Source organism: Selaginella moellendorffii, unplaced genomic scaffold (genome assembly GCF_000143415.4).
Source record: "Selaginella moellendorffii unplaced genomic scaffold, v1.0 SELMOscaffold_53, whole genome shotgun sequence".
Taxonomy (NCBI): domain Eukaryota; kingdom Viridiplantae; phylum Streptophyta; class Lycopodiopsida; order Selaginellales; family Selaginellaceae; genus Selaginella; species Selaginella moellendorffii.
This window is the reverse complement of record NW_003314314.1, coordinates 257,401-281,675: the sequence shown is the minus strand read 5'-3', so window position 1 is coordinate 281,675 and position 24,275 is coordinate 257,401. Positions and strand designations below refer to the sequence as shown.

Genomic DNA, 24,275 nt, shown 5'->3' with positions numbered 1-24,275 from the left:
TCGCTAGAGACTGATTCCTCATTCTTAGTGTTTTCATTCTTTCCAGGCGCTGCCTCATTCGCATCCAAGAGGTCTGGATTTCATGGCTGTTATCGTTGTTTGTGTTGATTCTCTCTTTCTTGTTCCGTTTTGTGGCAGGATCATGTGTCACGAAAGAAATTCTCGTGTATTGTCTAGAAGATTTTCTTTGGCCCTTCCAGTTTCGATTTTCATAGCTCCCGCTAGAACAGCAGCAAAGGAGGCTACTTCTGGAAATTCGTTTCTTAGAACTCTCGGGATTGGCGATCCAGATATCTACTATCCAAAGTAGGCTGCGTTTTTCTTCTCGTCCATTACTCACTGGTTGTTTCGCAGTTTCTTTGAAGGCTTGTGGAATTGTTATTCTACTCTGATAGCGGTGGAGACACCTCAGGTGTTATACTAAGGATTTATTTAATCTTTTTCGATCTTGTTCGTTTTTTCCTCTCCAGGGCGAAGATAAAGCTGATAAAAGGAGCATTGATTCCTCTCGGAAGCAACTTGGACTCACTGTGAGTGGTTCTATGATTTTCGAATGACTTTACTGACGAGAAATACATCGTGCAAGGTGGTATATCAAGCTCGGTTTGTGCCTTACAAGGGAAATATCATAGGAGACCGCCTCTTCACCACCACTGTAAGTAGCATACTGGCTGGACTGGAAGCTAACGCGTTCGTTTCTAGTCTTTGGTGGAGGCTACCGTCGGCAAGAACGTTATTGAGCAAAAGTCATGGGATCCAGAACATGCCAATCGACTGAACTTGGTGTTGTCCGGGGGTTTGAAGGTAATAGTCGTCCTGAAAACTTTTCACAGTGAGGTTTCTTGCAGATCGAGAACCTTGTTACGAAAAGATCATTCGAAATGTCAGCTGCTGGTCAATTCGATACATCCGAATACTCGAAACAGGTGACTCGTCTATTCCTGCTTTGTCGACACCGTTAATCTGCATTTATTGTCCCCAGGTATTTGACAGGGGTGATCAACCCGGGCCGCCTTCAATTAAGGTGATTCATTCTCTAGCTCGGTCTGAGATAAAATGGCGTGGAATCTTATGACAGGCCAGTCGCAACATAACAAGATATAAATGGGATCCGGACGGAAGTTCAGTCACCGCAATGCAGGTACTAAAAACTCTCAGATGACAATTAAATATTATGAACCCCAGGTATTGCAGCGCGTCTCAATGTATAAAGTTCCTGGAGAAAAGCTCGACATGGATTTTTCTAGTATGTTTGACAAGCCTATAACAGTGTACAAGTACATTGTTGAATTCAAACGCGCTCCGGAGGTTATTTGAGATTCGATACAGGTATACCAACAGCATGCTTTCAATGCATATATTAACACAGCAAACTGCAGCGTCGATTTTCAAAGTGTTTTTCGTTCAGTTCCAAACTGGAAGACAAGTCTCAAAAGTTCTAGAGTTCAGTCTGAAAACTTTGCTTACTGGTTTCATGCAGCAAGAGTGGTTCGTGTATGGAGTGAATTGGAAAGGTACGCTTGTTTCTTTTAGAGGATTTGTACAAACCTGACAGTGGCTTTCGTGTTTTGGAGGCAGCCAAAGCAGTACCTGGAGAAAGTTCTGAGCACACCATGTGCCCAGTATCTAAAGGGCCGACGAATTAGATCTTGTCTCTGTCGCTAACAGACTACCACATGGTGACACGGTGGAGGGATCTGTGAGATTCCTGGCAATCTGCGAAAACGAGTATGTGTCTTTTCTCCTTCCTCTGTCTGGTTTTTCTATTCCCGTTTAGTTTAGTTGAGGAGTTTCTCGGTAAAATTATTCTTCCTGGTTCACGAGGCTGTAGGAATTTCTGACATTCCCATCGCAGATTATTACTTGGGTAAGCTGCTGCTCTCTGTCCCCGAGCTGGTCTTTGTTCTTATCTTAGCGAGTTGCTGATGAAATATTTGTTTCTGATGATGGTTTTTGTAGTTATGGCCTTGTTGCTTGCTGTCTTCTGTAGATTCCACCGTGTTCCGCGGGAGCTGTGGTGAAGATCGGTCGTCTGACACGGATTGACTGAGGTAGTTTGTGCTTTTGTCACTAATTTATACGCGCTTGTCCTTTGTTCTGGCTGGGCTTGTTGGTGACAGGAAATCCCGTTTTATGCGATGGAGCCTTGGGCGGGGACGGTAACAGGCTCCCTTCCAATGTGCTGGAATAGAAAAAATGGTATGTGACAAATTGTTGCTGAATTATTCCCTCCCTATAGAAAAATGTGTGCTTTGTGATGCAGGCATTGGAACATGCGCACGTTATTGCCGGCCACTGCCGAGAAACAGACGCGGACGAAACAAGGCTGGAGCGTGTATGAACACAAGCGTTCACGGCCACGCTAGAGGAAAGGTATCCGATTCTGATTTTTAGATCGAGATGGAGGTCCCACTGAAGCGACATCTGTGTTGTTGCTAAAGCAGAAAAGACGGCTTACCATCTCTTGTCCTGGGAAGCGAGCTTAAGGTAAGCTAAGTTGTGGTATTATATGTTTAATCTTCTAGAACTCCTTGCTTGCTGTCCATCAGAAGCTACGGCAAAGCTAGCTGATGCCCGCGCTCAATGATCTTCGTGTCTCAAGTTTAGCATCCACGAAGCACAAGTCGACAAGCTCTGATCAATCTAAAAGAGAGCTACATATATTTTTTATCCCGCGCTGCTCAGCCAGGGCCAGTATACGACCATATATACGTTGTCTTTCCCGTGCCCGCGTACTCGGACAGAGAATCGGACCATGTGAGGAACATAACCATCATGCGGTACGTCTAATACGCTCTTGTTTATTTTCACTATCGACTCCTTGACGGCATGACTAAACCAACATTATCCTTTTGCAGATCATCGCTACAGGAAACCCGAGCCTCGAAAGCATAATCTGAGACAAAAACTCGTCTATACTATACTTGGGTGGAGCGTAGCTCCAGTACAGGTCTCTAAAGTTCGGAGCCTGTAGGCGGTAGCCCGTGCCTGCTGGAAGAACAAAGAAAAAGCATTTCGAAAGCTCAGCTATGGTGGGATACGTACCGGCACAAGCAGTTCAATCTAGCAGAATCGATCACGGAGAGGAACCCATAGAGGTTTTGGATGACGGCTTTGGAGATAATGGAGAGTCTGCACCACAGGGAGAAGAGGAAGAGGAATCGGAGGCTCAGGACGTGAGCTCGGACAAGTCTCTATACAGTTGCAGCACAGCGAGTTTGATCGAAGGTGAGTCGAGAAGTATGCTGAACAGCAGGATGAAGTCACCTCTGGCACAAGTTGGGCCTCAATCCGTCTTCGACTTTGGGAGTTCGCCGAGATGGACACCCAGTGGAAGTCCCAAGGGATTATGCGACAGTCTGATGGCCTCTCCATCTCCAACTGCCATGAAGTGGCTCGCAAGTCCCGGATTGGGATTTCAGCAAGGCAATAGTACTGAAGCATGCTGGGAATTTTCGAGCTTTCCACCTCTCCGGAGTTTGAGTGGCTCTCTCTTTGCATCGTCGACGTCGGCCCCAATTCCCGGCCTTGCGGAGGACTCGAGCAGGAATTCTAGTCCTCCCTGGACGATGAAAAACAGCACCACCAACACTGAGCCGCTGGAGCTTCGGCAACAACCGCAGCATCAGTCCGAGAACTCACTCATAGCAGCAGACGTGCAAAGCATGGATCAAAGCTCTGTTGCAGCCTGGCTCGACTCGATAGCCAACGATCTCCTCCACACCATGCCTGGAGTTTCCATCGAACACATCATGCAGCTCCTCCTGGAGAACCTCTCCCACTGCAATCCTCACGTCGGGAGCGTCATCAAGTCGAAACTCTACGGCCTGGACAAGCCATCCACCTCGGTGTTAAACAACAGCAGCATGGAGATTTCGATGCTCACCTCGTCCTCATCGTCGGTTGGTGCTGCTCACATCCAGACAACAGACGCTCTCAGGCCAGACGTTCTGAAGCTTTCTCTCGACTCATCCTCGTCTTCACCGTCCGAGAACACAAACTTCTCAGCTGCTGCTGCTGCCAACCAGTTCGAGCTTCATAGGAATTTACAGGATCAAGGGAATGTCATCAAGCCGCCTGCGCCAACAGTCGCGGCTCCGAGCAGTAGCACTGCTGCTGCTACCTCGGACGACGAAGGCTTGCAGCTCCTGGCTCTTCTGCTGCAGTGCGCCGAGGCGGTCTCGGCGGACAACTTCGAAGAGGCCAACGCTCTCCTCCCGCAACTTAGCGAGCTCACGTCGCCGTATGGGAACTCGGTGGAGAGGATGGCGGCCTACTTCTCGGAAGCCATGAACGCCCGGATGGTGAACTCGTGCCTGGGAGTGTATGCGCCTCTCATTCCGGAGATGCACAAAGTCTCGAGCAAGAACACCATCGCAGCGTTCCAGGTGTTCAACTCGCTCTGCCCGCTGGTGAAATTCTCGCACTTCACAGCAAACCAGGCCATCCTCGAGGCTCTCGATGGGGAAGACAGCGTCCATATCCTCGACTTGGACGTGATGCAGGGGCTACAGTGGCCGGCTCTGTTCCACATCCTCGCTTCCAGGCCCCGGGGTCCGCCGAGAGTCCGGCTCACAGGCCTTGGAGCGTGCTCGGACACTCTAGAGCAAACTGGGAAGAGGCTGTCCGAGTTCGCAGCGTCGCTGGGACTCCCGTTCGAGTTCCACGGCGTGGCTGACAAGATCGGGAACTTGGATCCTCTCAAGCTGGGGGTCCGGAGGAACGAAGCTCTGGCCGTGCACTGCCTCCACCACTCGCTCTACGACATCACTGGCTCCGACGTGAAAGCTCTGGCGCTCCTCCGCCAGCTCCGGCCCAAGATCATCACCACGGTGGAGCAGGACTTGAGCCACTCGGGCTCGTTTCTACACCGGTTCGTGGAGGCGCTACACTACTATTCGGCGCTCTTCGACTCGCTGGGGGCGAGCCTGCCCGAGGACAACACCGAGCGGCACGTCGTGGAGCAGCAGCTACTCTCGTGCGAGATCAAGAACATCCTGGCTGTTGGGGGGCCGGCCCGGACTGGCGAGGAGAAGTTTGGGAGCTGGAGGGAGGAGTTCCAGCGAGCGGGCTTTCGAGCGGTGGCGCTCGGGGGAAATGCGTCCGCGCAGGCGAGCTTGCTTTTGGGGATGTTCCCGTGCGAAGGATTCGCGCTTGTCGAGGATGGCGAGCTTCTCAAGCTCGCCTGGAAGGACATGTGCCTCTTGACGGCCTCGGCGTGGAGCTCCTCGTAAAGCGCGAAAGAAAAGAACCAACCAACGGTCGCTTCATGGCGGCAGGAAAGTTTTGGAGACAAGACTCGAGCTCTGGACCGGTCACAGGTGGAATATTCGTACCATTTAAAAAAGTTTCGAGCTTGGAAGCAAGAACAGGGAGGCGTTTTATTTTTCTTGCCGGGGGTTTTATTTCTTTTCGAAGCTGTGGAGATGATGACCCCAATCTGCTATGGCATTCGTGGAGCCAAGCATCGCTCCGGTGTTCTTTCGGGAATGAGTTCCAGTTCCAGTAGCTGTGATCGCGGCAATGGCAGTCGCGGCAGTAGTGATCGAGAGGACGAAGAGGATAGCGATGAGTTCTCTTGGGAGTCGCAGGGATTTGTCTCCAGGGGATCGTACTTGAAGAGCTACCGCTTTGTTCGCAAGGAGGAAAACCAGAGAGGCAAGAGCAGCACCCGGTTTGCGCTTCGAAAGAGGCTGAGGAGGTACGTGAAGATCCTGCGAGCAGTGATTTCGTCGAGAATGAAGAGAGCCACCAAGAAGAATTAGATCGAAAGAGAGAGCCTGTCTTACTTTTTTTTTCTGGAGCTCTCTTCCTTGGCTTGGAAGTGATGTTGGTACACTTGGAAGCCAAGTTTTCAAACTCCTTTGCAAGTTTTACGTGACTACTGCTGCTGTAGGTGGCCTGCAGTATCAGAGTGACAGTAACTTTCTTTTGAAAGCTTGGAGAAAAACGCGTACCTCGCTCGCTCTTAAAGACGTGTAGTAACTTGCTGTAGCTGCCTTGACCTGAAAAAGGAATGCCTCAGGGCTCCACTCGACTCCGTTTGCGCAGATCGAGACTTTTTCACAAGTGCGGTGTCATCGTCTTCGTCAGCCTCCCTAGATGTCAAACGAGAATTTAGAATTCGGAAATAGCTTGGCTGCTTGTTTCTTACCAGTAAACATGGACACCGCCTTCCGCGATGAGAGGCTTGCAGGTGGCCCAGCTAAATCTCACGAGCGATGGAAATCCAAATACATCATCCATATGCTGCTCCAGCCAAGCCTTCGTCTCAGGATCTGGAAAAAATCAAAAAGTATTTATATCGCTCAGTCAAGAAAACTAGTACCTCCTGGATAGCCGGAACCAAAGTTTCTTGATATCGCGCAGCCGGCCTCATCCATCACCCATGACTTCAGCGCTTGGTCTCTTGTCACCTTCAAGCAAACAAAAAAACTTAGAAAAACATTGGACACAGCTACTAGATTTGTATGTACCTTCGCAGCGATGCTAGCGGCACTCACGATTGGAAACAAGCTGTCGGCCTTCTTAGCCACTGTGAACTTTATGTGCGGGAAAAGCTCGGAAAGCCTCGCTTGATATTTTTCGGCATCTCCAACCGTGTCGACATAGACCTTTTTCAAGCATCTCGCAAGTTAGTGTATGATTTTTTCGGGAAAGAAAGGATGACCTCGGAAAGTAGCACGCCTCTGGAAAGAACAAGCTTGATGAGACCAATGGCTGAGTCATAGGATATGTCGTTCAGGCTTCGTTTTACTCTGGAGCAACCAAAGGAAAAAAATTAAAAAAGAAATTCAAGAAAGTCGTATGAGAGCGCGTTGCCTGCGTAGCATTTGAGCTGATAGGTCCCGCGGATCAATGACGTCCACGGCCCAACCCATCGATGGGTCCTCCTTCAAGCTCTCGAAAAGCCTTTCTCGTTTTCCCTCTGTCAATATCTTGGAATCTGACCACCAAGCAAACCCAAAAACGAAAAATCTCAACCTCCATCGCGCGAGAAACTAGAATCCAGACCTCATACCTGCGAATTTCAAGCTCGCTAGCTCCTCCTTGTACGCCACAGCGCAGTAAGCACATCCATAGACCATCGGCCCTGTCGAAGAGAACCAAACGATCGCCGGCATTTCGATCGATTCATAGCGCTAGTAGGAAAGATTGGCACAAACCTAGAACTGGGCCGCGCCCGGCCTCGTCGATCCCCATGGCGCACGGCGTGGAGCACCACGCCGCCGCCATAAACCCTAGAGAATGAGAAATTCAAACTTCGCGCCAAAACCCATAACGAGGAATATACCTCCCTACTACCAGGGAATCGTTTATTTGCTGGATGGAAAACGTTAATGGGACGGACTACTTGGTCGTCTAGCTTCTTTCTTGTTTGGCGTGGCGGGGCGAGGAGGCGCTCGCGCAGGCTTGGCGGCGCGTTTCGATATCGATCGATCAGGCGATGGCGCTGCATTGCTACCGCCGCGGCGCGATCGATCGGCCATTGCGCTCGAGAATATTTCGGGGCGAGTGACAATCGATCGAGCGAGGTGAGAATTCGGCGCGGAGCTCCACATTCTCGAATTGGTGAGCTGCTGCATGGCATGCCTTTGATCTTCGGGAAGGATTTTTCATTGTTTGTAGGGGAATTTTTTTTGGTCCTGTTCGCTATTTTCCACTTCCAAGAACAATGGCATGGTGTTTTTGCTGCTCGTGCGCTGGAGCGAACCAAATGCCCACGCGATATATCTATGCGATCATCTTCCTTTTCACAAATCTGATCGCGTGGGTCGTCCGGGACTACAGTAGAGAGGCATTCAGGACACTGCGGCGTAAGTAAAGTCTTTTTTTAAGATCTTTTGATCGATCGATGAGGAGCTTCTCATCTTTTCTCCTGGCAGATTTTCAAGGCTGCTATGGAGTCCACACTTGCTTGGCCTCGGAAGGTGTTCTTCGCCTAAGTTTTGGCTGCTTCGTATCCTTGAATTATCCATAGCTGAAAACTTACTTTGTTCCTTAAAAGTTTCTTTGCAACCAGGTGTTTTTTGCGATCATGTTCGTCACAACAGTAGGAACTTCGAGAATTGGAGGTCTGAGAGATGGGTGGCACTGTGGGTGGTGGCCCTTGAAATTTCTCTTGTGGATTTTGCTGATGATATTGCCTTTCTTCGTTCCACCAGCCATCATCAAAGTATATGGTAAGCTTCGTGAATCATGCACGTCCTTGAGTGACAGAGGTTTCTTTTTTTCCAGGCGAAATTGCGAGATTCGGTGCTGGGTAAGCCTCTTTCTCATGTGTTCCAAACGAGAAGTACCTCGTGATCTGATCAAGTTTTTGTCTGCGTGTAGAGTTTTTCTCGTCATACAACTTTTCAGCATAGTGAATTTCGCTTACTGGTGGAACGAAAAGTGGCTTGCTCCCGAAAATTCTCGGCGCTGGTAAAGTCATGGTTTTCTTTCACGGAAAGCTGATTGTTACTTGACATCTTTGTCTACGTTTTCCCAGTTTTCTTCCAATGCTGATAGTGACTACACTTTCGTACGTTTTCTGCCTTATTGGATTGGTGATTATGTACGTTTGGTTTGCGCCCAAGCCATCGTGCAGCCTCAACATCTTCTTCATTTCCTGGACTTTAGTCTTGCTGCTAGCAATGACGCTCATCTCTCTTCACCCGAAAGTAAGTTTTCGGTTAAGTGAAAAGTAGGAAAAACTAACTTCGCAAGTTACGTGATTTTGTATGCAGGTTAGCGCTGGGCTCATGACTTCTGGCCTTATATCTCTATACATTGTTTTTCTGTGCTGGTCGGCCATTATGAGGTAACAAGAAATTAAAGGAGATAGAGAACTAACTTAGTGCAAACTTAGCGAGCCGCGATCCGAAGTGTGCAACACAAGGCCGAGACAAACCGGGAAAGCGGACCTTCTAACTGTGCTGGTAATGAGAAAAACGTTTAAAGCTATTCTCCGCTGACTAAACCACACTCTTTTACTCCCCCAGAGCTTCTTCATGGGTCTCGTCGCCATTGTTTTCGCCACATTTTCTACAGGAGCCGACTCCAATCCCTTTGTGGTAAGAAAGTTCAATCACGGACTTCTTTCACTTGTTTTTGTAATAACAGCCAGCAAACCCGACCCCCGATCCCGAAAACCAAGAGATCAAGCGAGTTCCATACAGCTACGGGTTCTTCCACTTCGTCTTTGCAGTGGGATCGATGTACTTCGCCATGCTCTTCGTCGGCTGGAACCTTCATCAAACAATGCTCAAGTAAGTTACGTCGTGAATCTCTCCAAACTAAAAACTCTTTCGCAGATGGAGCATCGACGTTGGTTGGGCGAGCGTGTGGGTGAAGATCACAAACGAATGGCTCGCCGCTGGAGTGTATAGTAAGCTCAAAAAAAAAAAAAGAAAAAAACGAAGAACAAAAGAAGCTAAACTTCTCTTCTTTTATTTTTTTTCCTTGCAGTTTGGACGATGGTATCATCTGTTGTCTCGAATATCAGGCAATTCTCGTGAGAAACGTTTTGGTTTTTTGGTAGGACTGACTGACGGAATATGCTACAATGAGCCTCGAGGAATATACCAGGCTAGGGCTAAACCCTTTTAATAAATAGAGGGTTTCAGTGCATTTGTGTCGTCGACGATCCCTAAGGCGCTTGACGAAGAGGCGGAGAGAGGAGCGCGCGATCAATCCATCCACGGCCGCGTTGCGCCAGATCCTCGCGCGCTGCGCCGAAAACTGGCGGAAACGATTGGACAGGCAGCGGCGCAGCAAGAGAGGGAGCGCTAGGGCATCGCCGAATTCGCGAATGTGGACGGGTGCGCGGCGCCAGTAGCTGCCGCCAGCGGCGGGCAAGGGCGAGGAGCTGAGAATCAGGTCAGTCGATGGAGGAATTGGTGTTTCTCCTCTGGATGCATCGATCGATCGATGCGTTGAGCGTTTGAGATCTTTCCGGATGATTTACGTTGTTTTGCTGCAGGGTAAGGGGATATTTCGGAAGAAAATCGTTTTTTCATTCATATGATCGACAACTCACGAGCCGATGAGAATAGCGACTCAAAGCTGGAGCCGCCAGAGGTGTTTGTCTCGCAAAGTGAGGTCAGCAAAAGGATTTCCGGGACCAACTTGACGAGCTCAAAACCATCTAAACGAAGAAGACTTTTAGACGATAACTACAAGAGAAATCCCGACGAGACCAACAGGGAGGAGCCATTGGAGGAACTTGGAGGGGATGGATCGGCTGGAAGCAGCCATGTCCCCTGGGACTCCAGAGCATTTCCTCCAGTGGTAAGCGATGCGGAGGATCAGGCCTTGGGCACTATGAAGGAGAACGAATCGACCATCGCTTCTCCTGGCTCTCCCAAGAGAAAAAGGAGGAAAGTTCTTACTACTGTGGCTGGAAACGAGGATGTTCCTGCTACCAAGGACGAAGGGGAACCAGTGGACGACGCAAAAAACTCTGAAGAGCTTTCGACTAAGAAAGCTAGCGAAGCAACGGATGTGGAGGATGTGAGTTGTCTTTTCTTTTCTTCCTTATTTCTGGTGTTCTTATTGGGTTTTTGCAGGTTAAAGTTTGTGACATATGCGGGGATGCCGGATATGAGGACAGGCTCGCCGTGTGCACTAGTTGCAGCGAAGGCGCGGAGCATACGTAAGCTGGCACCTGGTTTTTGATGGCTTATAATGGGGTTGTCGTGTTTTCAGATACTGTATGGAGACACCCCTTGTAGAGATGCCCGTGGGAGAGTGGCTATGCGAATCTTGCAAGTGTAAAAGTCGCGAGAATGGTGTAAAGCCCAACCTTGCCCAAGGTGCCTCATCAAAGCTGCCACAAGTTGACGCGCTGACGCCTTCAAAACTGAAGTCGGGCGATGCCGACAGTGAAAAGGCCATCAAAAGTCCAACTGTGGGAAAAGCTAAGCCTCTCCCACCTCGCAAGCCGGGAAAACTCGGCGTTTTAAAAGGGAAATCGCCCATGCCAGCTATTGCGAAGCCTCCTCTTCCGTTTTTGCGAACCAGCAAAGCACCATCTGAAAGGGGACCAAAAGCTAGCGAACGGCCAACTCAACTCATAGCTCAACAACGAGAAAAAACATCACCAAAACCAGTTGCGGAGTTAGTGAAATCTAAAGAAGGTATTCTTGATTGACTTGTGTATTTTCTCTTTAATGAGTTTTGCAACGTGCAGAAAATAAGTCTTGGCTGGATACATCAAGAGCCGCGACAGATGCAAACAAAAATGGAGACTCCAAAATTCTAAAACCAAAAGATGGTAAGTAAGTGGGAGCTTCGAAGTCAATAACAGTTCTAAAATTTTTGAATTTACAGCCAGGCCTGACACACCAAGACCTACAGTCGGAGTTTCCACTGCAAAAGATGGTAATTTCTAGCAATATACATGTGACGAAGTTACTAACTTGATTTTCAGCCTGGCCTGACACTCCGAGACCTGCGGCCGTGCATCCCATTGTGAAAGATGGTAATTGCTCGGAGACTATAACAGTGCTCATCTCATTTGTTTTATTTTGTCTTTGCAGCTCTGCCTGACGCGCCGAGGCCTGCGGTCTTGCATCTCAGTGTGAAAGATGGTAATTTCTCGGAGACTATGCACCAGTGCTCATCTGATTTGTTTTATTCTGTCTTTCCAGCTCCGCCTGACACTCCGAGACTTGCGGTCGTGCCTCCCAGTGTGAAAGATGGTAATTGCCCGGAGACCATGTAACAGTGCCCATCTCATTTGTTTTATTCTGTCTTTGCAGCTCGGCCTGACACACCGAGACCTGCGGTCGTGCATCCCAGTGTGAAAGATGGTAATTGCTAGGAGAATATGTAACCGTGTTCATCTCATTTGTTTTATTGAATCTTTTGCAGCTCGGCCTGACACACCGAGACCTGCGGCCGTGCATCCCAGTGTGAAAGATGGTAATTGCTAGGAGAATATTTAACCGTGTTCATCTCATTTATTTTATTGAATCTTTCGCAGCTCGGCCTGACACACCGAGGCCTACCGTCGTGCCTACCGTCCCCAACAATGCCGGAGAGTCGAAATTTAAAGAAGGTAATAAGATTGTTAACGTTATACCATTGTTTTGACTTGATAGTTTCTGCAGAGATTGCGAAACCAGCTCCTTTAGCTGAAAACGCCGTATCGGATCCATGGTCAAGTGACAACACATCACGATGCTATAAATGCAAGGAAATCGGTCATTCAGCTCAATCTTGCACCGTGAAAGCTTTGTCAAAGGATCCTTCTCCGAGTATCGATGATACAAATGCGAGAATCGGCAGTGCATCAAAACAGACTACTCCAAGTTTAGAGAAAGCCAACGTTAAGGCGATCTTGGGACAGATCATGCAATCCACTCCTGAAGTCCCTTCCATCTCAACGCCCACGGGAACTAAGATTCTACCGTCACCTTCTATTCGACCAGAAGCCTCACCAGCTGTGCCTACAGCCAATGTCTTGTGGAGGTATGCCTCTTAAGTTCTGGTCTATTATCATTGATGGTTCGATTTTACAGCGGAAGCTTTGAGGTTTCCGCCAAAGGGAGTGTTTCGTCATACGACGGTATACAAGCTCATCCATCAGACAAAGCAGCACCCAAGGTTTTGGAAGCGTCGAAATTATTATCGTCTCCGTTAAAACTTCACGAAGTCGAGCGAGCTTCTGCGTGGCCGAAGAAGTTCCTGACCAACCCCCCCAATGATCAGGATATCGCGTTATATTTTTTTCCTGTGGACAACGGAAGGTTTGTCGGGTTTTTTTTAATTTGTCATTCATTAACAACTGAAAATTTGCCAGTTATCCAACGCAATACAACCAACTTTTGGACCGTATGGTGAAATCAGATCTTGTTTTGAAAAGTTTTGTGGAAGGTGCAGAACTGCTGATAATTCCTTCACTTCGGCTTGCAGAAGCCTTTAATCGTAAGTTTGGTCCGCTTTGTTTTGTTACGAGAGGTCTAATAGTTTCACGTTTACTTTCAGTTTGGCGGAATAAAATGTACCTCTGGGGGGTCTTTCAAGGTAGAAAAGCTGTCACCCTGCAAGCCGCCCCAACGACAATGACGAAGAGTAATCCAGTGATTGAGGAACCAAACAATAAAAATGCGAAGCCTCAGAAATCTGAGATTTCCAGTCAACCGTCGATCAAGCGACCGATGGATGAACTGCCTCCAGGATTTGAAACTGTTGCATCGTCAGGCTTAGACATTGAGAAGGTTTGTATCTCCTTACACTTGTCCTCAAGACCTCCGAAGCTGCCATTGCAGGAACCAGCTGCTCAAGCAAAAGAGAACCGAATAGAGGCGCAACGCTCGGAAAAGGTGCTTGTTTCTCGTTTAATGCTGCACTTTTATTAATCATTGTCATTTAGAGTGGCTCACCAAGACCGTTGGAGGAGCTTCCCAGTTCCAAGAAAGAGAAACGCGGCCAATCTCGATGGGATAAGGATAAAAAAGATCGCGAGCGGGATCGTGATAAGGAGACCGATCGTCACGATCGTCCTAGAGACCGAGATAGAGAGCGTGATGCGAGGGATCGGAGAGACAAGGGTTACAGGGACATAGACCGGGACAAAGGCTACAGGGACGTAGACCGGGGACGGGAACGAGATCGAGACAGAGAACGGGATAGAGATCGAGAAAGAGACTGGCGGGATAGAGACAGAGAGAGGGAGAGGGATAGAAGAGAAGGACTCAAAAGAAGCAGGTCCGGTAGGCTCGCTCGCTCCCGATCACGCTCCAGGTCCAGTTCTCCAGCTAGAAGACGCTACAGGTCCCGGTCGAGATCTCCAGGACGAAGAAAACATCGCTCGAAGTCAAGCACGGACTCTCTGGATTCCAGCGAAGCTCAGAGCTCCAAAGCTTCTAAGGCCAAAGGCAGCGAGTCACCGCTGTACCACAACTTTCTCCTGGGCTCGGAGGTGGATAAAACGCAGGAGCTCTTTCCAGCCAGCCAGGCGTCGGGTCTCAGGGAGCTGGATCCATGGAGGGAGAGCCAGGGAGGAGGAGCGGGAGCACTCGACTTGGAGCTGGCTCCCTCGGTGGAGCCTCTCTCGCTCTTCGACAAGCTGGAGACGAGGCAGCGGGAGAAGAAGGCCGGAGCTCCGTTGCCTGGAGGAGGTGAGGATCAAAGCCCACTCACGCTCTCGCTGGCGGTCCCGCAGTACAGGAAGACTGGAAGTTCGTGGATCAAAGTGGAGGACGCGGGAGGATTGGGAGCTGAGGACGTCAACTTTGCTCTGTCGCTGTGATCAAGCGCTGGGAAGCTCTTCGAGGTATGACTCTATTATCTCTGGCTCGCTCGCTCGCTCGTCTGTACATTAGAGAACAACAAAAGGTGTAAGACAGGTACAGCGAAACTCCACAATTTTCCCCTCAGTGACCGACCCGAAACCGGCTTGTACATAGGAAAGAACACAAATTCAATGCTTTTCTCTCAATCCTTGTAGTGCTGTGAAAATGAATCACCAGGTCAAATAATATTAGCTTACAAGGGGATTATTACAGATTAATTGAATTACATTAATGTGTCTAAAGGTTAGTCCTAAAACTTAGATTAAACGAATATGGATGGAGCAAGAGTACTGTAGACGAGTCAATCTCTCTTTCAACCAAAAAGGGCATATAAAGTCTATCATACAGTTATCAATTGCAAATGATCATCATGATCAATTTTTATAAAGCAAAGAAAATCATTTTTAAGGCATCTGAATGTTGAAATAGCAAGTCATTAATCAAAATCATGGTTTAACATTTTGAGCCTCACAAACTTCATCAAAAGACTATATTTTATAGAAATTAAATATCAAATATAGCAACTGCTAACATTATGGAATTCTTATCTAAAAAATCACTGATGCTGAAATAACAAACTTGTTATGAACATGAGAAAAGACCGAATAAAAGAGAGAAACTTGAGGAAAGGTGTTAGTATTAGTCATAAAACTTTTTACCTAATCCTTGAAATCATATATCTTAAGCTTTAAAATACGACCAACTAAATTCTTCTGCTTCAATAATGATCACCTTCTAGCAATGTTCAAAAACCATGCAAGTATGAATGAAACTTCTTGAAACTCTAAATTACTGCTAAATATTCTTTTGTCATGGAATAGTTCACCTCTACTAATTGCAATGTACATATGATATAGGATAACACTAACTAAATACACTTATGCTCTTGCATCAACATAATATTAAAAGCATCCATGCATATGTTAATAATTATTTGAGATTCATAAATGCTTTTTCATAGTCTTCAGAGAAGATGAAAGATGATGTTGACAACTTCAATAATATTTGCAATGGTGTAATACCATTAGAAAGATGACTAACAAAATGACAAAGATATTACACCTTGCCAAGGAAGTAATGTATATTGTTCACACACTTCAAAGTAAAAAACTTTGAAACAGCCATAAATTTATTAAGATCAACTTAAATATGGTTAAAGTTTGTGCCTACCAATTCTTCCTCCCACCAAATAAAGTCTTTATCCCAATAATGAGTTCTATAGGTAATCACTTTTTTTGAAGAACACTATAGAAGCTCCTAGTCTAGCATCCACAATTGTATATATCAAACTCTTCACTTTAAAACAATTCACCTTTCAATTGGTTGACATAAAATGCCAAATGAATTTTCACCTTAGCTGGCAATTGCAATTGATAAGCCATCTTACCTATATACCTTGACATTTCATATAAACTAGTATATCTATGAGAAAGTTTATCACTCCACAAAAGCACTAAAATGTTCTATTGGTGACTTGACAAAAAGATCACTTGCATAAAAATAAAATCTTCCACTTTATTATAAGCTCTTGAGTTTGGACTTCCCGGGAAGTCATCCAGCCTAGTACTATTCACACCTAGAGATGTTTAACCCCAAATATCCCAAGACCCTTAACCGATTGGAAAAAGGGGTGCATTTTTATTCATGAGCCCTTTCCCTCTATATTTGAATCCCAACAGATTGTCTCTCAAATCATTCCCTTTAGTTGCTTACAATCCATCATACTTTCCTGCAAGTTCACGCCCTCGTGAACGGAAGCTGAGAGCCGCAACTTTCCCGAGAGCCCCGCTTTCTTGACACCCTTCCCCTCAAGTCGAGCCTAGCGGGAGTAAACTAGACCAGCCAAATGTCAATCAATATGTGGTTCTTGACACCCTACCCCTCGGTCGAGCCCAGCAAGAGTAAACTAGACCAGCCAAATGTCAATCAATATGTGGTGTGATTCCCTTAGCCAACTAACAGAGTTGGACCTAAGTTGGACTCTCTAATATACCAAATGTAAGCTTGTGAGTTTAGACTTTCCGGGAGGTCACCCAACCCAAGCTTGTCCCAGAGACTAACTCTTGGTACTAAGGGAGGCTTGGGGTGAAAGCCCAAAGTGTCTGTTCCTCAACAAACAATGGGGGGGGTGGGGGGGATATGGGGGGTTTCAAATGGATAGGTCGGGCATGGCCAACTAACGTGAGGTATAGCTAGCTTATGTTTGCATGTTTTCCCTTGTTTTGTGTCCAGTTTGGGTTTAAGCTCAAGTTCCACACCATGCTAGCTAGTGGAGTATTCATATCCTTGCATTAGGCCACTGATATGTCGAAATAGCACTAGACTCCATTTGGCTTCGTTTTGCATGTTGGTACTTGCATTAGGATATTGAAAGCTCTAGGACTATTCCATGTCACTCTGTGCTACTATCCCTTCGCTCCTTAGGCTATATGCTTAGGAATTGCTCTGTGGTCCTATTCTGCCGCTCCTTAGCTCCATGCTTAGGAGTTTGGCTCTGTACCTTCATTCAATGGCCCAAGGCCTTGAAACTTGGGTTTCACACCACTGTCCTTGGATACGTGGCATGTGTCACGTGGCATAAAGAGGGTTTATGTTCCTCTTCGTGGCGTTATCCTATGGTAAATCATCATAGGATAAAGGGTCAAAACCACATGCGCTACAATATCCAAAAAATAAAAAGTATTTAAGAATATGGTTTTGCCAAAGAACACTTATAGCCCTATAACACAAGTATTAAAATATTATGTAGAAGTAGTTACACCTTCTACTATGTATGGAAAAACTCTACACTATACTCTTTAATAAACTTTACTAAAACAAAGTTGTTATCCTTCCCATTGTCTAATAAAATCACACTACAATGCCATAGAATACACTTTTTAGCATTGAATCTTGTGGAGTAATAATAATCTATATATGAGTAAAAGTTGTTTTCCATTATAAGCAAGAGTTATGGTCGTGTGTATTTGCTATAGATAGAAGAAAATATAGGAGTTGATTAGCAGCAATTTTTATTGAAGGGATTTGAAGCTTGATATTCTCAACTATTGTAAGTTATACAAACTTTATTAGCAGGTAAATAGGAAAAGTTAGGGGCTTTTGTAACATTTATCTATTCCTCAAAGCCATTAATGTAGTATTTTTATGAACTTCATCACTTATTTGCCACAAATACATGGGTTATAGTGGATCAATTAATAAAGTATATGCAGTCATTGGTTCTTCAAAAAACTTTCACTACCTAAAACTTGGCTATAGTTTATTTGGAGGTTTTTTCTAATTTTAATTTGTTAAAGGATATTGTCAGCGATTGAAACTCAAAGTTCACTAATGGATTTTGGAAGAGCTTTGTGAAGGCTTGGTAGAGGATATACTATACTATAGCATTAACTAAAGACAAGGATAATGGAATTTATATATTTCATTAGTGCAATTTACTTATAATAATAGTCAGCATAATGGAACCAAGCTAAGGCTTTACTTTACCATTTTTAAAAGGCATTCTCAAATAGCATTGCATTTAAGCAAGGATGTTTAGGATAAATTTGATTTAGAGGCAATTAATCAAGCCATAAAACTTGATAAGATTTTGGTGGTATGTAAGTATAGGGTAAAGAAGTTTGGTGCCACTTCTAGGAATATAAATGTAAGAAACCAAAGGGAATGACTTGAGAGACAATCCGTTGGGGTTCAAATATAGAGGGAAAGGGCCCATGAATAAGAATGCACCCCCTTTTTCAATCAATTAAGGGTCTTGAGATATTTAGGGTTAAATGTCCTTGAGTGTGAACAGTACTAAAACTTACTAAATATGGAATATCCTTAAATTGCGAAATTGGACATGGGATGAACACCGTTGTGTTCAAGACAATCTCTACATTCTATAGATATACCAAATGAGTAAATCTAGACACTCTCCATAAATAGCATTTAAGACCGAAGTGAGACTAACACAAAGTGCATGATAGTGAGGGTGTTTAGTAAACACGGTAAGCTATCATCTAGCAATATTGAAGGACTAGTCTCAATATACGAGGGTTCTTGTCACTAGCCAATGCAAGATATAATGAAACGGGAACTCCTTACTATGCTAAATATGCTTAGCTAATAACACATAGAAATTCTGTCCTTATGCTCGTCTAGTCTAAGTACACTCGAAATGCCCAATTAACTCCACTAGCACAATAGGGACTAATAAAGGGTCTAACAATACCGACCTCCTGCCGTCGTGGCAGTAAGGAAAGAGTGTCTGTAAGAACTGGCCGACAAGTAACTTCTGATACCGAAATCACATTCACGATAGATATCTATTATGTGGATCTCATTTTTAGAATGCCATGGTTGGTGAAGGTGGATCCGGAAATAAAGTAGAGCATTAAACATGTCTCACTATAGTACGGTAGCATCAAGGATATATGATTTCAAGATGGAGTTCAACCTCCAATTGTTATACTCTTTGTTATATATTTGAAGTGGGTTTTTTGTTATAGAACTGCACTTATTTATTATTTATTCGTGACTTAAGGGGAACAAAGCACATGTAGGAGGAAAGACAGTAATGCAAGATGTGATATGAGCATAGGTTACCATGTTGCGATGGATGATGATGATACCACATCCATCCATGGAAAGTGTCCCGGGATTTTGCAATGTGGTGGTGATGGCGGTGTGCTCTTCACGTTCTTAGGCAGTAGAGGTGTTAGCAGCGCTACAGTGGCAGCATAGTGCTCGAATGCACCAAATTTAAAGAGTTTGCCAATGTCTTTCTATCTGAATTTCCTCATTCTTCCATTACAAGATGTAGAATATAAAATTATACTAGAGCTAGGAATGAGGCAAATCTACCAAGGTAAGCAAAAAATTCAACAATAAATCAAAAAAGCTAATTAAGTTTGGATTTATTTAGCTAAGTAAGTCTTTATTTGGTGCAACAATTTTTGTCATAAAGAAGAATAACTCAATGTAGATTGTTATTCATGAGTTGCAACCCCTCAATAAAAATCAATAAAAAATGCAAGAGGAAATGCAAAAAGAGATGGATGGTATAATGGCTATGATATATGCTCCAAGTAAACTTCTTTGATAAATCAACTCAAAACACTACATTTTTGGGTGATAGTGTGGACAAGTGTCTAATTTAATTATTATTGTGAAGAATTTCTTGGTTGCTAAAAGAACCTTAGATGCAAAGATTTTAATGATTATTCCAATGGTTTTACATAATGTAAGTCTTTGATAGTGGAATTGGCTTGAAGAGTCTTATATGCATTGCGAATAAAAAACTATTAATGTCTATCATAGATGAGTTTGAGGTTGCTTTTATTGCCCCTCATCATAACATGGAGCATCAGACAAGAAATGGCAACAGACAACCTTGCTCATACTTGCTTGCAAGCAACCTACTTCACAATGAATACACAATTCCATTATCTTGAAGAATGATCATATGGAACTTTGATATTTTCAACAAAACAATGAAGGACTATATTGAAAAACTTACTCACCTGATTAACTGTGTTATAATGAAAAATCTAAATTAGAACAAGTTCTAATGGCCTTCACAGTGGCAAAAACATGTATGCTAACATGAACAAACTGACTTGACATTTTCCTGCATGACAGAAAGCTATTTGGAGCATAAGCTTTAAGGAGAATGATAGAGAGCATTTACCTCATGAATTCAATGGTAGACATTCACCAACAAACAAAATGCATAAACACTATTGACTTACCACAGCTATAATCTCATTTCTTTGTTTTCTTCCGTCTAGCAAACTTGTGCTGGTGTAGGCTAGAAAGTTGTCTAAGCTCAGCTGGTATCTGGCTCCATAGCTGGATCCGAGGCCAAGCACTCTCAAATTCTCGAGGCCGGATGGAAGGAGTCCATGGAGCTGGTTTCTACTTAAGTCTAGATAATTAGTGTGCAAACATCTTCCGGGATGGAGCCTGTGAGTTGATTCCTGCAAGTCCGAGGTGTCTGAGCTTTGAGAATTATTCAGTTTTTATAAGTTTGACGTGTTTTCGTTTCTCTTAAATAGGTTCTGGTACTCCAAGAGCTGTAGGTGTTCAAGTCACAGGCCGTTTATCTGGGAAAACGTATACTGTTCTTCTCCAGAATTCATCCAAAAGTGAAGTGATACTCACAGCAGGTGCAATAGGCACTCCTCAGCTGCTCATGCTTAGTGGAATTGGCCCCAGAGACCACCTTCAAGCTAAGAAAATCAAAGTGGTTGCAGATTCCCCCGATGTTGGAAAACACATAGTTGAAAATCCATCCACCAGAGTCTACATCGGCTCACCATCCCCAGTTGAAGTTTCCCTCATTCAAAGTGTGGGGATCGATCCATCTGGAACATACTTCGAAGAGTTAAGCAGTCCGCAGAAGAGTCCAATCGTTGTGGTCACGCAGAAGGTCGCTAAGCCTCGTTCAAGTGGAGAGATCCGACTTTTAACTCTGAATGCTGATGATAATCCTCAAGTCACCTTTAACTACTTCAAAGACTCTGTTGATATGCAGACGTGCGTGAGTGGAGCCAACACACTCGAAGAAGTTTTACTGACTTCCAGCTTCAGCCCTTTCATCACTGTTTTTCAGCCCATGCCTTCTGGTGGCATTGTGGCTGCTCCAAATCGAAGGAATCCTTTACTAAAGCCAACCGGCCTGGTATCACCCTAAAATCCTGTAATTGTTTTTGAGAGAGACTATGGGACTAAATTAAACAAAGACATTCATGTGAAATAGATTTAGTAAGGGTTATTTTGCAAAGGGCAAGCTATGGGTTTGTGGTCTCTCTTTTGACCAAAAAAGGCGCACAAGGGCAACAACAAGGTTCACCCAGAAGCCATGGACATGGCGGCCTCGAAGCTGAAACAACTCAAGAACAAGGAATTCACAATTGAAGAGTAAGTAACAAAGCAAGAAGAATGGTTAATCTTCTTTTAATGGTAAGTTAAATACTAAAAAGTTGCAAAATTTGCAACAAGAGACTTTTAATCACTATTTATTAACCCAACTATATGTGGAATAATTAAAAAAACCTCAAGAGGCAAGGCTAAACCTCTTTGTCTTTGTTATTTAGTGCAAGGTTATAACAGTGTATTGCTTGAAATTGTTGAAGTTGGGAAGTTGGATGACTTGCATCCCTCACTGAAGCATTGCTTGTAGTACATAAAAATACTGTTCTTCTTTATTCAGAATTCAAGATTGCTTCTTTAGTGGGATATGGCTGAAACCAAATATCTCCTTGAGGCTGAAAATAAGCTTCTTTGCATCTTGATCTCCATCTAATGACAATTCTTCCACCATATGAGCAATAGCATCATCCCTAACATTGTCCTTGACTCCACATACTCTGATTCACTAAAAACAGCTTCTCCTCCTTCCTCTAAACCACCTGAGCTTGACGATGAACTCAGAATGGACGTTGTATCTAAAAAAGAACAAATAAAAAGTTTTGTTTCTGCTAAATTTAATGTCATACAACAGTTTCAAAAAGCAAATTGGTAGCATATAACACACATTATCTCTCTCCTCTTAAAAAAACCGGAAAAGGGGCCTGGGGGGCCCCTTTAAAGGTTTTTTTTCCCCCTTTTTCCCCCCAGGTTTTAAAAATCCACCGTGATTACATGCGATACACTCACCCCCCCCCCCCCCCCCCCTTCAGAGATGTTAATGTCCTTATTAACTATTAACTAGCAACTCTTACTAAGCCTACACAAGAGGAAGGACGTACGCATTGCCCAATACATACAATACAGGCTCACAAGAGGAAGGACGTACACATTGCCCAATACATACAATAACTAGCAACCCCTACTGAGCCTACACAAGAGGAAGGATGTATGCAATACCTTGCTCAAGGGCAATATGTATAATACCTTGTTCAAAATATATTATATTTTTAAGCTACTAATCAATGAGAATTAAACTCGTGCCATTTGCTCCGATACCAACTGTAACACACTTTATCTCTCTCCCCTTAAACCAATTGGAAAAAAAGTAATTGTTTAATGAAAGAGCCCTTTAATGGCTATTTTATCCCCATTTATCCCCAAGGTTCCAAAGATCCACAGTGACAATATATCCAAATCTCATCTTATAATCAAATGCGTTACATGGTAGAAGTATGTGTGCTTGGTAACAAGATGCAGCTCAATAGCAAACATGACCAAAATTGACTTGCATTTTCCTACATGACATAAAGAATAAGCTTTAAGGAGAATGCATTTACCTTGTAAATTCAATGCTCTTGAAATTTTGTCACGTCAGGAAGTTTGGATGTCAAGAATGGCACATCTAGGGTAAGCATCTAAACATTCACCAACAAAGAAAATGCATAAAGACTGTTTATTTACTATATTGTTTCTTTGTTTTCTTCTGGAAGTTTACTGAGGTCAGATGGTATACTGTAGCTGGTTTGATCAGCACTCTCAAGCTGGAAACATTCTGGAACAAGTCCCTGGAGCTGGTTTCTACTCACGTCTAGATACTTGAGAGATGAGAGTGTGTAAACATCTTCCGGGATAGACTGCCGAAAAATGTGGATTAGACTAAACGAACGCATTAATGTGAAATAGATTTAGTAAGGGTTAGGGCATTAAAGGCATTAGGCGCGAATAGAGCAGGAGCGCTGTGGATGCGTCACAGGTTTGAAAAAAGGGGCGAAAACAAGGTCCAAGTCCAAGCTCTAGGGCCGAGAGAAGAAATCGTTCATGTTGACCAAATTCTCTAAAGCATTGACACTTCTGCCATCAAGTTGTAGACTCACTTGAGAGTGGTGATTCATGCTGCACCTTCTTCTCTAGGGTTATGATTTCACTGTGCAAAACCGATTGCAAATGCCAGGTTTGCATATCTTCAATTTTCTTGCTGGATTGCTTCTAGAGTGCTGTGATTCATAGCTCCCCAATCTCTTTATTGCCACCAGCACACTCTCACGATTTCCTTTGTCTTTCAAACTTTTATGTGGCTAGATCCAGACATTCATAAGCACACTTCCAGCCAAAGTGTCTTGTAGCATTGTAGGAGGTAATTGATTTTATAATGTTTATTTTATGTGTTTGTAATGGGATTTTGTAGTTATATAGATAGCTTCTGGGATCTGATAGTTTCCTACATGTTTATAGTTACTTCCTCAAACACAACAATTGCTATTTTGATACTATTCCAACTTAATTTTTAAAAACTATAAAGTGTTTGCAAACCGGATAGCATATGCTAGGCAATTACTAATTTATACATTAATGTGAAATACATTTAGTAAGGGTTAGGGCATTAAAGGCATTTTGCAAAGGGCAAGCTATGGCGCGAACAGAGCAGGAGCGCAGTGGATGCGTCACAGGTTTGTGGTCTCTCTTTCGACCAAAAAAGGCGCACAAGGGCGACAACAAGGTCCACCCGGAAGCCATGGACGCGGCGGCCTTGAAGCTGAAGGTCCAAGATCGTGTCTGTGAGGCCGTCTCGGGAGAAGCCATGGACGCCGCCGCCTTGAAGTTGAAGGAACTCAGGCGCGAGGTGAAAATCGTCTTAGAAGCGATACGACAGGAGCGAGGGCACAAGGAGCCGATCAAGCCGATCAAGCCGGAACAAGAGAAGGAGGACGAAGAGGAGAATCAAGAGAAGAAAGCGGAGCAGCTGAAGGAAGAGAAGAAAGCCGAGCAGGTGAACGAGGAGGAGAAAGAAGCCGATCAGATGAAGCCGATGAAGCTGGAACAAGAGGAGGAAAACGAAGCCGAGAAGCAGCTGAAGGAGGAGGAGCAAGAGAAGAAAGCTGAGCAGCTGAGCGAGGAGGAGCAGGAGAAAGAAGCCCATGAGACGAAGGAACTCAGGCGCGAGGTGAAACAGGAGCAAGGTCACAAGGAGCAGCCGCAGCTGGAACGAGAGGAGAAGAATCAGCCGAATCAGCCGATCAAGCCGATCAAGCCGATGAAGCAAGAGCAGGAACAGGAGGAGGAGCAGCGGATGAAGCCGATGAAGCAGCAGCTGGAACAAGA

The 24,275-nt window shown here is 44.8% G+C and overlaps 5 protein-coding genes across 17 annotated transcripts in view; 4 read left to right on the top strand and 1 right to left on the bottom strand.

Annotated features, from left to right (window-relative positions):
- The first annotated feature begins 1,386 nt into the window (after positions 1-1,386).
- On the top strand, positions 1,387-5,870 carry LOC9635947 (protein SCARECROW). 6 transcript variants are annotated; one of them, XM_024687289.1, is made up of 8 exons: positions 1,387-1,514; positions 1,579-1,728; positions 1,991-2,051; positions 2,121-2,199; positions 2,264-2,373; positions 2,445-2,487; positions 2,550-2,780; positions 2,859-5,870. In XM_024687289.1, exon 8 carries the CDS (start codon positions 3,030-3,032, stop codon positions 5,232-5,234), a length of 2,205 nt encoding a protein of 734 aa, XP_024543057.1. In that variant the 5' UTR covers positions 1,387-1,514; positions 1,579-1,728; positions 1,991-2,051; positions 2,121-2,199; positions 2,264-2,373; positions 2,445-2,487; positions 2,550-2,780; positions 2,859-3,029; the 3' UTR covers positions 5,235-5,870. The 6 variants fall into 6 exon arrangements, with proteins under 6 accessions (XP_024543057.1, XP_024543056.1, XP_024543053.1 ...); XM_024687288.1 differs by adding an exon at positions 1,856-1,867 and having other exon boundaries at positions 1,960-2,199; XM_024687285.1 differs by having other exon boundaries at positions 1,856-2,051.
- Positions 5,321-7,227, bottom strand: LOC9636271 (ribonuclease H2 subunit A). Of its 3 annotated transcripts, XR_002993852.1 has the most exons (10): positions 7,167-7,227; positions 7,022-7,093; positions 6,823-6,946; positions 6,671-6,758; positions 6,477-6,614; positions 6,329-6,416; positions 6,155-6,278; positions 5,958-6,098; positions 5,790-5,901; positions 5,321-5,714 (listed from the first exon to the last, which is right to left on the bottom strand). XR_002993852.1 is itself a non-coding variant. In XM_024687292.1 (9 exons), the coding sequence occupies exons 1-8, from the start codon at positions 7,201-7,203 to the stop codon at positions 5,969-5,971; spliced, it is 801 nt and encodes a 266-aa protein (XP_024543060.1). In that variant the 5' UTR covers positions 7,204-7,227; the 3' UTR covers positions 5,321-5,901; positions 5,958-5,968. The 3 variants fall into 3 exon arrangements, 2 of the variants coding, with proteins under 2 accessions (XP_024543060.1, XP_024543061.1); XM_024687292.1 differs by having other exon boundaries at positions 5,321-5,901; XM_024687293.1 differs by having other exon boundaries at positions 5,321-5,890.
- A 142-nt stretch (positions 7,228-7,369) lies between these two features.
- On the top strand, positions 7,370-9,612 carry LOC9636270 (probable serine incorporator). 2 transcript variants are annotated; one of them, XM_002982295.2, is made up of 13 exons: positions 7,370-7,572; positions 7,630-7,817; positions 7,887-7,960; positions 8,024-8,183; positions 8,239-8,263; positions 8,335-8,424; positions 8,492-8,663; positions 8,730-8,803; positions 8,852-8,921; positions 8,985-9,056; positions 9,106-9,251; positions 9,297-9,370; positions 9,451-9,612. In XM_002982295.2, exons 2-13 carry the CDS (start codon positions 7,676-7,678, stop codon positions 9,498-9,500), a joined length of 1,149 nt encoding a protein of 382 aa, XP_002982341.1. In that variant the 5' UTR covers positions 7,370-7,572; positions 7,630-7,675; the 3' UTR covers positions 9,501-9,612. The 2 variants fall into 2 exon arrangements, with proteins under 2 accessions (XP_002982341.1, XP_024543165.1); XM_024687397.1 differs by having other exon boundaries at positions 8,985-9,251.
- A 15-nt stretch (positions 9,613-9,627) lies between these two features.
- On the top strand, positions 9,628-14,500 carry LOC9636269. Of its 5 annotated transcripts, none has more exons than XM_024687393.1 (18): positions 9,628-9,861; positions 9,965-10,494; positions 10,551-10,636; positions 10,690-11,120; positions 11,174-11,257; positions 11,314-11,364; positions 11,414-11,464; positions 11,523-11,573; positions 11,634-11,684; positions 11,745-11,795; positions 11,857-11,907; positions 11,969-12,043; positions 12,096-12,456; positions 12,507-12,734; positions 12,788-12,912; positions 12,973-13,205; positions 13,257-13,310; positions 13,361-14,500. In XM_024687393.1, the coding sequence occupies exons 2-18, from the start codon at positions 10,006-10,008 to the stop codon at positions 14,237-14,239; spliced, it is 3,351 nt and encodes a 1,116-aa protein (XP_024543161.1). In that variant the 5' UTR covers positions 9,628-9,861; positions 9,965-10,005; the 3' UTR covers positions 14,240-14,500. The 5 variants fall into 5 exon arrangements, with proteins under 5 accessions (XP_024543161.1, XP_024543160.1, XP_024543162.1 ...); XM_024687392.1 differs by having other exon boundaries at positions 13,245-13,310; XM_024687394.1 differs by lacking the exon at positions 11,634-11,684 and having other exon boundaries at positions 13,245-13,310.
- Positions 14,501-23,583: 9,083 nt separating this feature from the next.
- The window catches only part of LOC9636267, a 1,989-nt gene continuing 1,297 nt past the window's right edge, over positions 23,584-24,275 (top strand). Inside the window, exons 1-2 of the mRNA XM_024687346.1 lie at positions 23,584-23,796; positions 24,061-24,133. Of these exons, the coding sequence (XP_024543114.1) occupies positions 23,584-23,796; positions 24,061-24,133 (286 nt within the window). The remainder of the gene's footprint in view (positions 23,797-24,060; positions 24,134-24,275) is intronic.